Below are 15,224 nucleotides of genomic sequence, written 5' to 3'. Positions count from 1 at the left end.
ATTGCTTTGTTAGCTGAGACTGAGGATGAGATCGCTGATGCTAAGGCTAAAGCTTCCGGTGGTGGTGATTCTAAGCCTCCTCCTCCTCCTCCTCCGGCTTCTCCTCCGACTCCTGCAGTTGAATCACCTGTGGCTGTTGAGAAGAAGGTTGCGGCTCCCGTGTCGGTTAAGGCTGTGGCTGCGTCTTCGGTGCATCCGGCGTCTGAAGGAGGGAAGAGGATTGTTGCGTCTCCGTATGCTAAGAAGTTAGCTAAGGAATTGAAGGTTGAGTTGGCTGGTTTGGTTGGAAGTGGACCGATGGGAAGGATTGTGGCTAAAGATGTTGAGGCGGTTTCAGCTGGAGGAGGAGTTCAAGCTGCCGTAGCTGTTAAGGAGGTAGCGGCAGCTCCTGGTGTGGAGCTGGGATCGGTGGTTCCGTTTACGACAATGCAGGGTGCTGTGAGTAGGAATATGGTGGAGAGTCTTGCGGTTCCTACTTTTAGAGTTGGATACACGATCACTACTGATGCTCTTGATGCTCTCTACAAGAAGGTGAGTGAGTTCTGAAAATTAGGTTGGTTGAGATGATAGGAGAATGGAATAGATTGAATTGTGATTGCAAAATTGAAAGAATATTAATTGGTTGATGGGGAATGATACAAATGGATGGAAATTTTTTTGAACTTTATGATAGAAAATTTGAAGAAGGTTGTAACTTAAGGATTAGAGTTCATGCACTGAGTTTAAACAGTAAGTTTATGTATTGATTTGAATTGTATCTTTTCTTTGTTTCATTGTTTTAGATTAAGTCGAAAGGTGTGACAATGACGGCACTCCTAGCAAAGGCAACTGCACTCGCACTGGCAAAACATCCAGTTGTAAACTCTTCCTGTAGAGATGGTAACAGTTTTGTGTATAACAGTAGCATAAACGTTGCTGTTGCTGTTGCTATTGATGGTGGTCTGATCACTCCAGTGCTTCAGAACGCTGATAAGGTTCTTTTCTTTTATATGCTTGATAACAAGTTTTTGAGTTTTATTCTGTCTTCAAAACCGGTATAAACAGATTGTTCTCTCTTTCGTAAATAGGTTGACATTTATTCATTGTCTAGAAAATGGAAAGAATTGGTTGATAAGGCCCGAGCCAAGCAGCTACAGCCTCAGGAGTACAACACTGGTAAACCTAATACTAGAATATAGGATTGTGTTTGAGATTTACCAACCGAAATGTTTGTTAAGTAGGTTCATAATCAGTTGTCAAGATTGTTTGAGACTTGATACTTTTTTTCACCTTCAGGTACCTTCACTCTATCTAACCTTGGAATGTTTGGCGTCGATCGGTTTGATGCCATTCTACCCCCTGGAACTGTAAGTGCTTTTTACTTTATGTATTTATATTATACACATTAATGTAGTTTCTAAAACTTTTTAGCGCATATTTAGCCTAATAATAATTATGCTAAGGAATAACAGCTCAATGAGTGTTTTTTTTGTCTATGATCAATGAAGGGAGCAATTATGGCTGTAGGAGCATCTCAACCTTCAACGGTTGCTACTAAAGACGGACGCATTGGCATGAAAAACCAGATGCAGGTAAATCTTATTATCAACCATCGTTAGACCTTGTTCATCTTCTCCTTTTGTCTTCATGAAATCGTCTCGAGTTGTGCTGCGAACTTGTCACTGATGACTGAACACTTGCAAACCCACAGGTGAATGTGACAGCAGATCATCGTGTCATCTATGGTGCTGATCTCGCACAGTTCTTGCAAACATTGGCAAGCATTATTGAGGACCCAAAGGACCTGACATTTTAGGCCAAATGACTGCTTTTCGCATCCCAGTCTTCTCTGATTTTGATTTCATGGGAGCTTGTATTTCTGCGGTAATCAATTTCTTTGATAGAGTCGACCTTTCAAGAGTAATGTTGAACATAATCATTTCTTTGTTTTGAGCTATCTTTGCAACATTTGGCGCATTGAAAGGCCTTCTCACATGATTTTGCCACTGACTTTTTCATATTTATCCACTTCCTGTGATGAATCTAATATGGACTGATAATATTAAACCACAACTCTGAATGCATTAGATCCTTCTTGTTTATCAGCATCTCGAAAATGGAGATGCATAGAATAGTGTCTGCCAGAGGAAAGAAATCTCCATATGCTGCTTATACATACAGTAACAAGCAAAAATTTACACATCTACCATCTGACACTTTTACTTAGAGTCTTGTGAGCATCTTTAGGACAGTCTTCATCTTGGGCCTTGCCCCAGGAGAGATGTTTATGCAGGCAAGAGCAACACTGAGGGCACGGAGCATCTGCCTTGTTGCTACAGATGATGTTTTACTCACTCTGAGATCAAGAATGTTGTTGCACTGTTCTTGTTGGCTCGAATGACTCTGCACCCACTTAGCCAATTCTCTTCCTTCGCTTACCGCTTGCCTCCCAGTCAACAACTCCAAAAGAATCACCCCAAAGCTGTAGACGTTCCCAGCCATTGTCACCCTCATAGTGTAAGCATACTCTGATGAAAGATTAAAAGTGAAGGATTAAGAGAGTTGATGTTTCTTAGACAAGCCGAAAAACATTTTGCACTCACCTGGTGGAATGTAGCCGATGGTGCCTGCAACTGCTGAGAGGCTGCTGTTGCTTTTGGAAGGATCGATTACCTTAAACAGTTCAATGTCCCCTACTAAGGGCTCAGTGACCGACTTGAGCATAATTTTTTTACTTGAGAGATCAGGTAGAAGGATTGGTTCACGGCCGCTGGATTTAGATCCATGCAAGTAAGAGATCCCCTGAGCTATGCCAACTGCAATACTGTACCTGCTCGTCCAATCAACCACATCACTGGTATGGTTGTGTAGAACATCGTAAAGGGTACGCATGTGAGGAAAGTCATAGATGAGCAAGCATCCTTCTGAATAGAGCACATATGCTAGTGGAACCATTACGTTCGTGTGATGCAGCTTTCCCAACATCTCTAGCTCTTTCTCTAGTTTCTCGCTACTGGCTTGCTGGAAAAGCCTGTCTCTGGTGTTAAGTTTTTTGATAAAGTAACTCGAACCAGAGGGCATGACTACTCTGTAGTAACTCCAGAACATTGTCTGATGCAGAGCATTTTCTGGATGAGCAACAGCTTCGACAGCTTTGGCGAAGTTGATGTTTGATCTGTGTATAGCGTTTGAAGTGAGAAGCTTTCCATGGATGACCTCGGGGAGAACAGTTGATCCTTCTTCAGCTGGGTCGACCTGCGTGTTGTTCATTCCCTTGAAGCGCCTAGAAAGTTTCAGCACAATGACAGTTGTGATGCCTGCCATGAGAGCAAGAACTCCAAGGACAACAAATATTACAACCATAACTAGTTTGCTTTTCCCAGATTGGCTTCTCTTGATAGAGACTTCATCCTCATTTATTGACTTGATCCCGGGGTTTCCACTGATATTAACGAAAACATTTTGGCTGAACCTTGGCATATCTCCGGTTAGTTGGTTGTTGGAAAGTATGAGCTGCGCAAGGGATATTAAACTTCCAGAAAAAGGGATTTCGCCTGAAAGTTTGTTATTTGACAGATCAAGAACTTCCAAGTTAATAAGTTGAAACAATGAAGTGGGGATAGGCCCTTCAAACATGTTGTAGCTGAGATTCAATGAAATCTGTAACTTTGGTGGCATTACTGGAATCCTACCGCTTAGCCGGTTTTGTCCAAGCTGAAGTTCTATCAGATTCTCCAGATCTCCAATGTTTTCAGGTATGGTACCAGTCAGATGATTGCCTTGCAAGTTCATGTTGGAAAGCTTTTTTAGCTGCGAAAGAGAAGGTGGTATGGATCCACTCAGAGAATTCCAGCTGAAGTTGAGAATCAAGAGGTTAATTAACAATGTGATAGTATCTGGGATTTCTCCGGTAAGCTTGTTTTGCTGCAGTTGTAACACTTGAAGGCGGGTAAGGTTTCCAAAGGAAGGAGGTATTATCCCGGAGAACTCGTTCATAGCCAAGTTCAAAAGATTCAAGCTCACAAGGTTTCCAAATGCAGAAGGTATGTGGCCTGTTAAACGGTTGTTGTCCATCTCCAGGTAGGTTAGGTTCTGCAGTGATTCAAACGCAGCAGACGGCACCGGCCCTGTTAGCTTATTGCTTCCAAGTCTCAGCCTAACCAGGCTAGAAGAAATGCTTTGTGGTATCCGTCCAACAAGTTGATTAGATGACAGATCCACAGAGACGAGTTTAAGCTGTGACAAAAGATCACCTGGAATCGACCCGTTTATGTGGTTGAAGCTGAGGTCTAAGTTTGCGAGGTTTTTAGTGATCCCTGAAGGGATTACTCCGGTGAATTTGTTACGGTTAGCTGCAAATCTACGCAAAGTTTGGATTCTTGAAAGTGATTCTGGGACTGGCCCGCTAAGATTATTGTTGGAAAGAATTAAACTTTCTAACTTGGAGAGGTTTCCCAATGAACTCGGGATTGAGCCAATAAGATGATTATCACTGAGATCTATCAGCCTGAATTCTTGATAATGTCCGATGCCCTCGGGGATAGTACCGCTCAAACGGTTATCTGAAACCTCGAGCCTCTCAAGACTTTTGGTCAAGTTGATTGGAACAGAACCAGTTAAACTGTTGAAGCTAAGATTCAAACTCCTCAGCTGAACCAACCCATCAAAACCATAATCTCGAATGTTCCCACTCAAGACGTTGTGAGAGAAATCAAGAACCGCCAATTTGGAGAAACCACGGAAACTAGGAGAAGAAGAGAATTTGTTGGAGCTTAAGTTCAGATGCTTAAACCCAAGTAGTCTTTCGCAATTCGTCACAAAACCATCTGGGATTAAGCTCAAACTGTTGTTGGAGACATCGAGAGACTCCAAAGTATGGAGGTTGCAGACAACTGATAAGAAGGAAGAATTGGAGAGATCAAAGCCAGAGACAGAGAGGCTAATCACAGAGCCATTGTCTGGCCGGCTGCAAAAAATACCGTTCCATGAACATGGATTCATCTCTGAACCAGGACGGTTCCAGTCCGGGATATTAAGGAATCTTGAGAGTTCGATCATTGTGTTTGTCTGGTCTGGAGACAGCTCCGAGAAACATACATGGCAACAAGACAAGAAGATGAAGAAGAGACAGAACATGAACTTACCTGTTTCTGGAGGAACATGTATCTTCTTCATCATCTTTCTTGATCCCAGTGATTATTGTTTTCAGGCAAAAAAAAAAGGATGATGAAAAGCTTAACGCGTAAAGAGTGCCGAGAAAGTTCGATTAGAAAATGGAAACAGACAGGTCAAGGAAAGTGAAGAGAATGGTTAACAGTGTGTACTTCTGTGTCGTGTTGATTGGGTTGAAGGAGTTGACTTGACTGATGCGTTAACACAAGTCTTTTTCGAGTGAAGCTTTCCCACGTCATCACTCTTTGTTTTTTTGACAAAGTAGGTTCACATTGTTGACCATAATAGTTTTTCTTTGTTCCTTCTTTTTTCCAGGAAACCGTAGAGAACTCTAATCATTTAAACTTTTTTGAAAAAGATAGGCCTTCAAAATTTCAATGAAAATGCTTATACATAATTTGAATTGCCTAAAATATATAATTCTCTTCTATAGAAAAAAGATTATCATATAAAATATAGAATTGTCTGAGAAAAAATTATATTGTTTTCAATGCAAGTTTGTTTTAATTAGTAGTATTTTCCATAAATATAAACTTTTTAATAAATTTTATATCTGATGATACACATTGTGAAGTTCACCTAAATCAAACAATCAGGAATATCATGAGGAAACCTTTTTAAAAATTTTACTTTCTTCATAGATCATCTTGATTTTTTAATTGTAGTAAATTTGCCAATCTACTATTCTATGAAAACTATTTTCCATTCACGTTATGTTCTCCATAAAAAAACTGATATTATTGAAATGAGTCTTAATTCGGGCGTTAAATATAGATTGTTATGGAAACACTATTCGTGAATCCCGAGAAACTCTAGAGACTCTAAATTTCATACAAAAACTGGTTTTGTCGGATCCAACACTAGAAAATTTTGCTTTTAAATTGAACCTAGCCAGCCATAACTAAAATTATTTCGCAATTGTCCAACAAAAATCAAGGATAACATGAATGTGGGACGATGATCAAAACACTACCTTCTTCCATCACACTTGTCAAAGTAGAGACGCAACCATTCTTTTGTTTTTGTCAACAGCTTTATTTGATTAGCTTTATAACAGTCAATGCGAAGAAATATTGTTTACAAATAAACTCAAAAGTGGTCCGGCTCGTACTTTACGTGCCAAATTTTCCGCTTTAGTATTAGCTTGACGAGAAACTAAAATCAATGAAAAATGAAGAAAAATCTTATTATTGTTTTGAATCTCTTCTAGATAGTTTGAGAAGGCGGGCCACTCGGCTGGAAATGATACATCTTCACCAAATCTTCGCAGTCGGTGACGAACACCACATCTATCTTGTTTGCTTCCATTATACACTTCATTTTCCATAACAGTGTTTCCACCTCTGCGTGTAAAGCTGACAAAATACGACGGATATTGTAGCCCCCATGGTTGGCGATGGGTCTTCACAAGGGAAACAATACCACCCTATTCCTGCAAAAAAAAATCATTACCCTTCCAAGAGCCATCAATAAAACACTTATAGTCTGAATACCTTGTGGATTGTATGTTTCAAAAACGGGGTTGTTGAGGCTCTTGTAAAAGTTCCAATTGAGAAGCAACCATTTAACGTCACAAAATAAGTTATCTGACAAATATTTTTAAAGCCAATTAGGATAGTTTGGAAAATATTTTGTCATGGCTGTTTAATATTTTTCGTGTATGTATTCATGCCTTGTGGTGTCAACGCCACAACTTTGTCCTTGATACCAGACACAACAAACATGCGAGACTATACACCAGTTATTTGTTGCAACATTATTTATAAGGTCTTATCCAAGATTACGGCCAACCGGTTGAAGCTCATCATGCCTGAAGCATAGAACCAAATCAGAGTACGTACGTTAATTTACGATTCATTTTGACCATCTTTCATAATTAGCACCATTCAAAAGAATATTTGTTAGCACTTTTCATGTGTTATCGTTTGAGTTTTGAGTTTAACATCATTCATGCATTAATGATACTTTGTTTGCCAGATTCCTTGCCATCATTCTGATTCATGCTATTTAAAGCAATTAACATTTAGGTTTTAAGAGTTTTCGAGCGGCATGACAGGGCTTCTTTCAAACGGTCATAACTTATGTTTGGGTTTGAGGTTTCATCTAATTCCATTTGGAGATAAAAGATGGTTTTTAAAAATTTCCAACAACACCTAAAATTTTTGATCTGGTGTTTGGGAAGGTTTTTAACTGATGCCAAGCTTCTAATGTTTTGAAAGCTTTTATCCCTTTTTGTTAAAACATGTAAAGACTCTTGAAAATTCTTAAAACACCTAAAACCTTATTAATACCTATAAACGTACACTAAAAATAGACGAAAATGCAATGTTATTGTTGGTTCCAAGTGTATTTTGTTGAGAAATTTGTCGTTATACAGTCCATGTGTGTCAGTTAGTCGGGAAATAAATAAATTACTTTGATTCTCCAAATATGAATCATCATTATGCCATTACTCTCTAAGCGATGATGACTTCTTTCCATTATTTTTTCTCTCTTTTTCCTTTCTCACCTCATTTGATGAATTCAGTAGATTATGAATTTGGTTTAAATAAGATGTCGACTTATTAATTTTTTTGGAGTAGAATGAGCTGAACTTCCTTAGACTATATTAACAAAATTTCACTGTACTCCAAAGTAGAAACTCCCCCCAAAACTAGTGACAAGAAAAAATATTATTTCTTGAATTTGTTATGACGTTGCAAATGCTTGCTATAAGGGTTGAATCTTCCATTTGTGGGGTAAAAAATGATCAATGCAAAGTGGGATTTCATACTTCTCATTTTTCAAAAGTTTACCAGATTTCTATTTTATCTTATATAAATACCTATTGTTCCAAAGCATGTCACTTTGGTAACATGAATTACTGGAGCCAAACTTTGGTAAGAAATATCGAAAGGGTGGACAGTTAACTACTTGACTATATACATTTTTCCATAGTACATCGATATGATGATAAACATAATAATAAAAATGTAGCTAGTGATCAATCTAAAGAACTATATAATGAAGTTTGAGCCACATTTCATTTTTCGTCTCTGAAGAATAAGGTTTTACAAATAATAGAATAAAATAGGTTAAGTAAAAATATCATCAGAAGAAATAAACATAATATCAGATAACAAAGGAGATTTTTTATTATTATAAATGAACAATAGAGAGGTCATAATACAGAAGCATACAACAACAGTTAACATTGTTGACAATAACAAAAAACAGAAGAAGACATCATAAAGCTAGAAAGAAGAAATAATACTTAAAAAGACCCTCTCCAACTATTTTTGCCTCAATTGCACCACAAAACATAGTCATGGATAGTTCTTTTGACTTATGGTGGTATGTTAGAAGATCTTTAAATTATTGATTCAGCTTGAAACGTTGGTTCCAGACTTCAAATTTTTGACCTCCTCTTTTGACAATATGAATATCTTCTTCACAATGTTGCAAAATTCACTATTTGCACACAATACCAAAAATGGAATATTATCTCTTAAAATTTTAACAAATATTTTATAATCAGATAAGATAAAGAAGACTTACGGCCATGGATCATCTCCAGCGAGCATCATATCTCCTTCGTCGTCAGTGAAAACTATTTCCCATTGGTTGCAGGTTTGCAACTTTCCTTTGAGATCAAATAGCTTATCCAGTTCATGTATTAGCTGATCATATCCATTTAAAACATTAAGATCCAGAGCTCTTCCTATAGCTACACCTTGCATTTGAACCTATTTAATAACACCATATCCAAATTGTGTGAGTTGGAAAGATAATGAACATGTTCATATATAAAGAGTAAGAATATGATGATCTTATGCTTACCTTAGTGCAACTTCTAATAGAACTAAACTGCTTGCTTTGAATCTCTGTAGGTGATTTCGATGTTTGGGTCAAGCCAAGCTTTCTCTCTTGAGAGAGTTTTGAAGTACCCGATATTTGGTTGTCATTTGGTTCCACGTGATCTTTGATCTCGGAAGGAGTGGTCAGAGTAACTCCAAACAATCTACAGCTACCACCTGCATTGATGGTTATATTTTCTTTTATTGGTGTAATCATTTGATCATTATTGTAATATCTGTTTGGCATTGATGGGACAGAATAGCTCATTAGCCTATTAGAAGGATTCTTAGAATCTTCAATTGCATCGCGATTACCGAGTTGAGGAATACTCATGGGAGAGGTCATGCTTGGCTGTCCAATTTCCTGGACTTCTATTAATATAGGAGGCAAGCGATGTGATGATGATGAACCTATGTATGTAATATGTATAGTGAGAAAGTATTCAAAAGAAATATTTTATTCATTAAATAGAAGATTATAAGAATGTCTATGTTTCTTTTACCGATTTCGTTAACATGTCGAGAACGCTTGTTCTTCAGCAAAGATAATTGGATAACATTTGAAGAAGGCGTTAAATGTTCGATTTCCCATGGGGAAACTCTGTTAGGTCTTGGAAAGGATACAAATTCATCCCATCGTACCTGCAAAATTAGAGTTAATTAGTGATATTTTATTTATTACACTCAAAAATGTAATTCAAAGTAATGTTATAAAGTGTGAAAGAAAATAAACTTGTAAACTTCGCCATTCAGAATCCTTCCAATGAGGGGAGAAATTATTAACTCCAATAATTGTTCCAGAATATCTTAGTTAATAAATGAAAATGTGTTATGATAGAGAATAGATAGGAAGCGAAAAAGAAAACAAGTTATCATATGGTGTTACCTTCTTTTAGACAAATCATCGCCCTCAAACTGCATTGTAAATCGTGAACCAACACTGAACTTCTTGTTCATAGCATCTAAAAAATTGTCGTAACTGACAATAAATTGACTTGACCTAATACATATCAAAAACCAAAATATAAACATACATGTTAGAGAAGCGAATATCATAATTTTTGATAGAATCATAAATATTATTTCAATTGGTTCTTTAAATTACCTTGGCTTGTAAACTACAGAGAACATACATTTGCTATGAAAAGCATGAACTGCAGAAACAATTACTCCATGTCTCATACTTTCTGTTGATACTAGTGATGAAGGTGTGTTTCCTTTTTGATGTCCTGCTCGTCTGATACCAACTCGTAACTCTTCATTTTCTCCCCTGAAACCACAAGTGAATAATTTAAAGTCCATGACCCAAGACAGATTTTTAAAAAAAGTAAAATTATTTACCTAACAAATACCAAAACGTCACCAGCAACTAATTTTTTTGTTGTTACGAATGCACTCCACCCTGTAGTTATGAGATGTCTACGTGGTTTTCCTGCATGCAACAAGAATATTGCTATTATTTCTTAATCACAAGTTTCATATATTTTTGCAAATAAAAGGATCTCTTACCTCTAAAACTGTGCTTGAACCTCCATTCATTACCATGGAGATCCTTAGTAAGAAACTCTTGTGTCGGTACAGGTAGACTCATATCCTACGTCATTATTTAGTACATAAATTTCAAGTGAAACCTTAAATTTTGAATTTAATTAATAGAGAAACTAAATAAAAATACCAGCAGAGGGAAACATTCAGTTGCATCTCTTTTAGGAATGGATAAGCCCCCATGGCTGCTTGTATCTGATGCCGTTAAAATTTTCTTAAAGAAGTTTATTTTTGGCATATCATTGCTATCATTTTGAGTAGGGATTATAACTTGCTAAACATTAAAAAATTTAGAAAAACTGTGAGAGATAACTCGAGGAACATTACAATTAACTAAAAGTAAAAATTTGATATTTTCTTCACTCACTGTTGTATCTGGCATCAACGTGATCTCAGCATAAACTTGATCAGTATTTATTTCCACCTAAAAATCAAACATTAACCAATTAACAAATAACTTCTTTTAATAGTGAAATTAAAATATACAAAAATAAGTCAAAGTTGCTCATGTGTTCGCTATAATATACCTTACGGTGAATAGCAATAACATGACACTGAAGTTTGGAAGGAATATCAAAATTTGGTTGAATTTGATTCAACTCTTCTCTTGTAGATGCCTCAACCTTTAAAATGCATCAAAATGTTGAAAGACTAAATAAGGAAGAAAAAAAAACCAGAGTGTATATATAAAAAGAGAGAGGACTTACAAACTCTATGTGGCCTTGAGGAAAATAATAAACTTTCTCTCCAAGTTTTGGAAGATCACACAAAGGTCCAGCACACAGATTCCATAATTGTTCATATAAATAGCTTTTGGTTTCATCAACTACTAAACAAAAACCAAAATATTATTAATTAAAATTAAAGTTCAAGAAACAAATTAATTTCTTTTTTTTTTTACCTATGCCTGATAATTCAGGTTGTTCATTCACAACGTTGCCACTTTCCATCAGTTCTTAGGCAAAGATCGATATAACAAAATATGTTCTTTCAACAGTACCAATACCACTTTTTTTTTTTGCTCCACCTCCCTCTCTGCCATGAGAAAACAAAATGACATATAAAGCAAACCAAATTTTGTTGATAAAAGAAAAAATTATTTTCATCTCAATTCAACTAATTTAATTAGGAACTATTTCTTTTATTTTATGAACCAAAAATAATTATTTTGAATAAATTTAAATTTTTCAACAAAAAAATTTACTTGGCAAATATTTTATATGTAGATAAGCAAAACACACATCAATCCCAAAAACAAATTTATATCAATAAACGAGTTTGAGTATTTAAAGCTTTTTCTCATTCAAAAGTTGTTTATTCAAAGCTGTATGCTAGAAACATAGCTTTGGATTTTATGAAATTTTAGACAACAAGGAACAACAAACTAATCGTATATAGAATTAGCAGAATACCTATATCTAATGAAATAGAGAGAAATTCTTGATATTTCTGAAAGCTACAATAAATGAATACTACTTTTCTTCCTTAAAGGATCTTTATTGATTTTATTTTATTTTGTGATGAATTCTATAAACTAGATTCGACAAGTATTTATAGGAAAACGATACTGAAATTTTTCATTAAAGATTTCATTATATTCAAACATTTTGAATAAAAATTAAATTACATTACTAAAAATTATATACTAGAATAAAGGTAATTTAGTGATATATTTTGACTACAAAAAAGGTAATTTAGTGATATCTCTATATACTTATTTAAGCAACCCTTTAAACAAATAACTCTACTTTATGTAAGATATTACACAAAATGCCACTGTATTTAAAAACAGAATCTTAATCGTGTGCTAATTAACATAATTAATCTCAAATTATATTTACCAAATTAAAATGCCGATGTGGCAAACCTCTTTACATTACATACCAATACAACCAAATTCAAATAAATTTTGTTCACATGATCATAATGCTAATGAACACCACAAATGATATATACACAGTAGGAATTACATTACATAATAGGAATTAAAAATGACCTATAATATTAAATCGTATTTTAGTATAAATATTAATCGGAGTGTAAGATATAATATGAGATGATGTATGCTTAAACATGAGATCTATGATATGTTCATTAAATTAATTTTAACAGAATAGTCGTAACAATAACATAGTTATAATATAATGTTTTCTATCTATACAGGCCGACCTTTAGATCATCTAGGAGATCAGGAGATCAGAGCAGAGTGATAAAATCCCACCAATATAGACTTCTTCACACGTAAACAAAGAACCTGAACATGAAAATCAGAATACAATCAGAAAATAATTTACTAGATCACACTACAAAGATTCTCATTTCAACATAAACATGATTTGAGATTTAGTATCCCGCAACTACACAACTAACATATCTTATGTATCGTATATATCAGTTTGAGAACCTTCTCTAAAACAGGGGATCATACATTTTCACACGTAAACAAAGAACCTGAACAGAAAAATCAGAATACAATAAGAAAATAATTTACTAGATCAAACTACAAAGATTCTCATTTCAACATAAACATGATTTGAAATTTAGTATCCCGCAACTACACAACTAACATATCTTACTTATCGTAAATATCAGTTTGAGAACCTTCTCTAAAACAGGGGATCATACATTTTCCTAGGAGATATTGTACAAGATCTTCTTAATCGAATTATCCTTTCTTGATGATAAGATCAAACTGTAATCTCGGCGACTAAAACCTAACATATTCGCTGCTACAATTACTATATAAACAGCCCATTAGCAGTTTTCTACAAACCATCAACGCAATTACGCAAACATTTATCTTATAATTTTCAGCAAATGAGTTACTCAAAATGAATGGTCTAATGGCAATGACTTACCTCGCTGATGTCAAGCCGTACAAAAGCACTTGGCGGGTTCAGGTTAAGGTCCTACATTCGTGGAAGCAGTACACTGTCCAGTCTGGAGAAACATTGGAGATGGTGTTAGCTGACCAGAGGGTTAGTTGTAATAAACATAGTATTTTTATTAATATTTATTCAATAAATAGAAAACAACTTATATTCAATGTTTTAACTGCTTATTTTTCGTTTACAACCATCATAACCAGGGTTCCAAGATTCATGCTTCCATCAAGAAACAACTTGTGAGTAAGTTCGAGAGGCAGATTACAAAAGGTGAATGGAGGGTCATTGAAAATTTTGGACTAACCCAGGTGAGACGCCAGTACAGGGTTACTAACCATCCGTTTAAGATGGGCTTCGTGAACAACACTTATGTAACCCCGTGTGTGCCCATATCTGATGATATGTATCTCACATTGCCCGACTTTCAAAACATCATTGTTGGGGATCTTAATCCATGGACCATGTGGTGCTGTTAATCCGAAATCACCATGTATGGAGAATAGGAAATGTACTAAATTCTTTCCTAAGAAGTATGCTGAGGAGACTACTGTCGATAAGGAAGGCTTTCCAGTGTACAGAAGAAGGGAGACAACTGATTATGTAGAAAAAAATGGATTCAAATGTGATAACAGTTATGTTATCCCATACAATAAGAAGCTGTTGTTATGCTATAGAGCACAGATAAATGTCGAGCAACCAAGCTGGATCAGTTAAGTATTTGTTTAAATACATTACAAAAGGTCAGGACCGTGTAATTGTTGCTGTATTGCCAAATATGCCAGAGGAAGATGAAGATGAGTACCAAACTGGAGAGGTTCTAGGGAAAGAGAATAAGAAACCAGAGAATGAAATTAAAGATTATTTTGATTGCAGGTAGTTTTTCTAATTCAGCTAGGATTTTATTTTGTCTTTAATATTAGAGTCTTAACAATTTGAAATGATGATCACATATGCTTTTCTTTTGTAAACCAGGTATGTGTCCGCATGTGAAGCAGCATGGAGGATTTTTAAATTTAATATTCATTACCGGTCAACACCAATTGTTAAACTAAGTTTCCATCTAGAGGATGAACATCTGATTTATTTCAAGGGTGATGATGAGGTTGAAGCAATTATGCATCGAGATACCGTCGATAATTCCATGTTTCTAGCATGGATTGATCTTAACAAGGTTAGCTCTATTGCTAGGACGCTTACTTATCCAGAAATACCTAACAAGTTCACATATGATTCTAAAGAGAAACAGTTTAATCTAAGACAAAGAGATTTTGTAATCGGAAGAATAAATTATGTTCCTATGGTTATGGAGGATGGATATTATTTGCGAGTTCTGTTGAATGAACAGAGGGGTCCCAGAAATTTTGATGAGATCAAGACTGTTAATCAAGTGGTTTATAAAGAATATAAAGATGCATGTTTTGCTTTGGGTTTTCTAGATGATGACCAAGAATACATAGACGATTTAGTTAGAACAGGCTATTGGGGTAGTGGAAGCTTGGTTAGGCAAGTTTTTGTTGTCATGCTTTCTTTGGCTATATTACTTAGGCCTGAATTAGTTTGGGCAAAGACATGGGAGTTGCAGTGTGAAGACATTCAATTCATTAGAAGGAAAGCACTAGACAGACCAGGTATTGTATTGAGGCTTTGAAATAATCATTACACAAAATTATTTAGTAAGCGTAAATTTTAAATTTTGCCTAATATTAAACATATTTTTGCAGAGTTAGTTTTATCTGATGAAGAGAAAAAGATATTTGCGCTACAAGATATAGACATTAGACTTAAAAGAAATGGGAGTTGTCTTGCT

At 35.5% G+C, this 15,224-nt stretch overlaps 3 protein-coding genes and 1 long non-coding RNA gene across 6 annotated transcripts in view; 1 reads left to right on the top strand and 3 right to left on the bottom strand.

Annotated features, from left to right (window-relative positions):
- The window catches only part of LOC104777430 (dihydrolipoyllysine-residue acetyltransferase component 5 of pyruvate dehydrogenase complex, chloroplastic), a 7,266-nt gene extending 5,245 nt beyond the window's left edge, over positions 1-2,021 (top strand). For 2 of the 3 annotated variants that reach the window (XM_019243827.1, XM_019243828.1), the window contains exons 3-8: positions 1-531; positions 783-974; positions 1,068-1,155; positions 1,276-1,346; positions 1,488-1,571; positions 1,691-2,001. In XM_019243827.1, the coding sequence (XP_019099372.1) occupies positions 1-531; positions 783-974; positions 1,068-1,155; positions 1,276-1,346; positions 1,488-1,571; positions 1,691-1,795 (1,071 nt within the window). In that variant the 3' untranslated portion in view covers positions 1,796-2,001. Of the gene's footprint in view, positions 532-782; positions 975-1,067; positions 1,156-1,275; positions 1,347-1,487; positions 1,572-1,690 lie in introns of all 3 variants that reach the window. The other variant, XM_010501692.2, reaches the window with a different exon arrangement.
- On the bottom strand, positions 2,042-5,496 carry LOC104777429 (leucine-rich repeat receptor-like tyrosine-protein kinase PXC3). The gene is made up of 2 exons (XM_010501691.1): positions 2,583-5,496; positions 2,042-2,507 (listed from the first exon to the last, which is right to left on the bottom strand). The coding sequence occupies exons 1-2, from the start codon at positions 5,155-5,157 to the stop codon at positions 2,203-2,205; spliced, it is 2,880 nt and encodes a 959-aa protein (XP_010499993.1). The 5' UTR covers positions 5,158-5,496; the 3' UTR covers positions 2,042-2,202.
- On the bottom strand, positions 8,685-11,563 carry LOC104777428 (putative auxin response factor 14). Its single transcript, XM_019240417.1, has 14 exons — positions 11,434-11,563; positions 11,240-11,358; positions 11,060-11,155; positions 10,900-10,956; positions 10,663-10,806; positions 10,497-10,581; positions 10,329-10,419; positions 10,093-10,257; positions 9,874-9,987; positions 9,721-9,793; positions 9,491-9,629; positions 9,303-9,398; positions 8,971-9,164; positions 8,685-8,876 (listed from the first exon to the last, which is right to left on the bottom strand). The coding sequence occupies exons 1-14, from the start codon at positions 11,480-11,482 to the stop codon at positions 8,685-8,687; spliced, it is 1,614 nt and encodes a 537-aa protein (XP_019095962.1). The 5' UTR covers positions 11,483-11,563.
- Positions 12,518-15,224, bottom strand: part of LOC104777427 — a 5,956-nt gene continuing 3,249 nt past the window's right edge. The window contains exons 3-4 of the long non-coding RNA XR_766280.2: positions 13,391-13,472; positions 12,518-12,786 (exon numbers count right to left, since the gene is read on the bottom strand). This is a non-coding gene — a long non-coding RNA (uncharacterized LOC104777427). The remainder of the gene's footprint in view (positions 12,787-13,390; positions 13,473-15,224) is intronic.

Source organism: Camelina sativa, chromosome 3, assembly GCF_000633955.1.
Source record: "Camelina sativa cultivar DH55 chromosome 3, Cs, whole genome shotgun sequence".
Classification (NCBI taxonomy): Eukaryota; Viridiplantae; Streptophyta; class Magnoliopsida; order Brassicales; family Brassicaceae; genus Camelina; species Camelina sativa.
The sequence above is the reverse complement of the archived record's forward strand: the minus strand, read 5'-3'. Positions and strand labels throughout refer to the sequence as shown.

What these genes read in the sequence shown, in the direction of transcription:
- LOC104777429 (XM_010501691.1), bottom strand. Translation starts at nt 5,157, where the DNA reads ATGATGAAGAAGATACATGTTCCTCCAGAAACAGGTAAGTTCATGTTC. An exon ending in CATCGGCTACATTCCACCAG is followed by an intron (nt 2,508 to 2,582) that starts GTGAGTGCAAAA and finishes ATCTTTCATCAG; the next exon opens with AGTATGCTTACACTATGAGG.
- LOC104777428 (XM_019240417.1), bottom strand. Translation starts at nt 11,482, where the DNA reads ATGGAAAGTGGCAACGTTGTGAATGAACAACCTGAATTATCAGGCATA. An exon ending in CTCAAGGCCACATAGAGTTT is followed by an intron (nt 11,156 to 11,239) that starts GTAAGTCCTCTC and finishes TGCATTTTAAAG; the next exon opens with GTTGAGGCATCTACAAGAGA. An exon ending in GTTCAAGCACAGTTTTAGAG is followed by an intron (nt 10,420 to 10,496) that starts GTAAGAGATCCT and finishes TGTTGCATGCAG; the next exon opens with GAAAACCACGTAGACATCTC.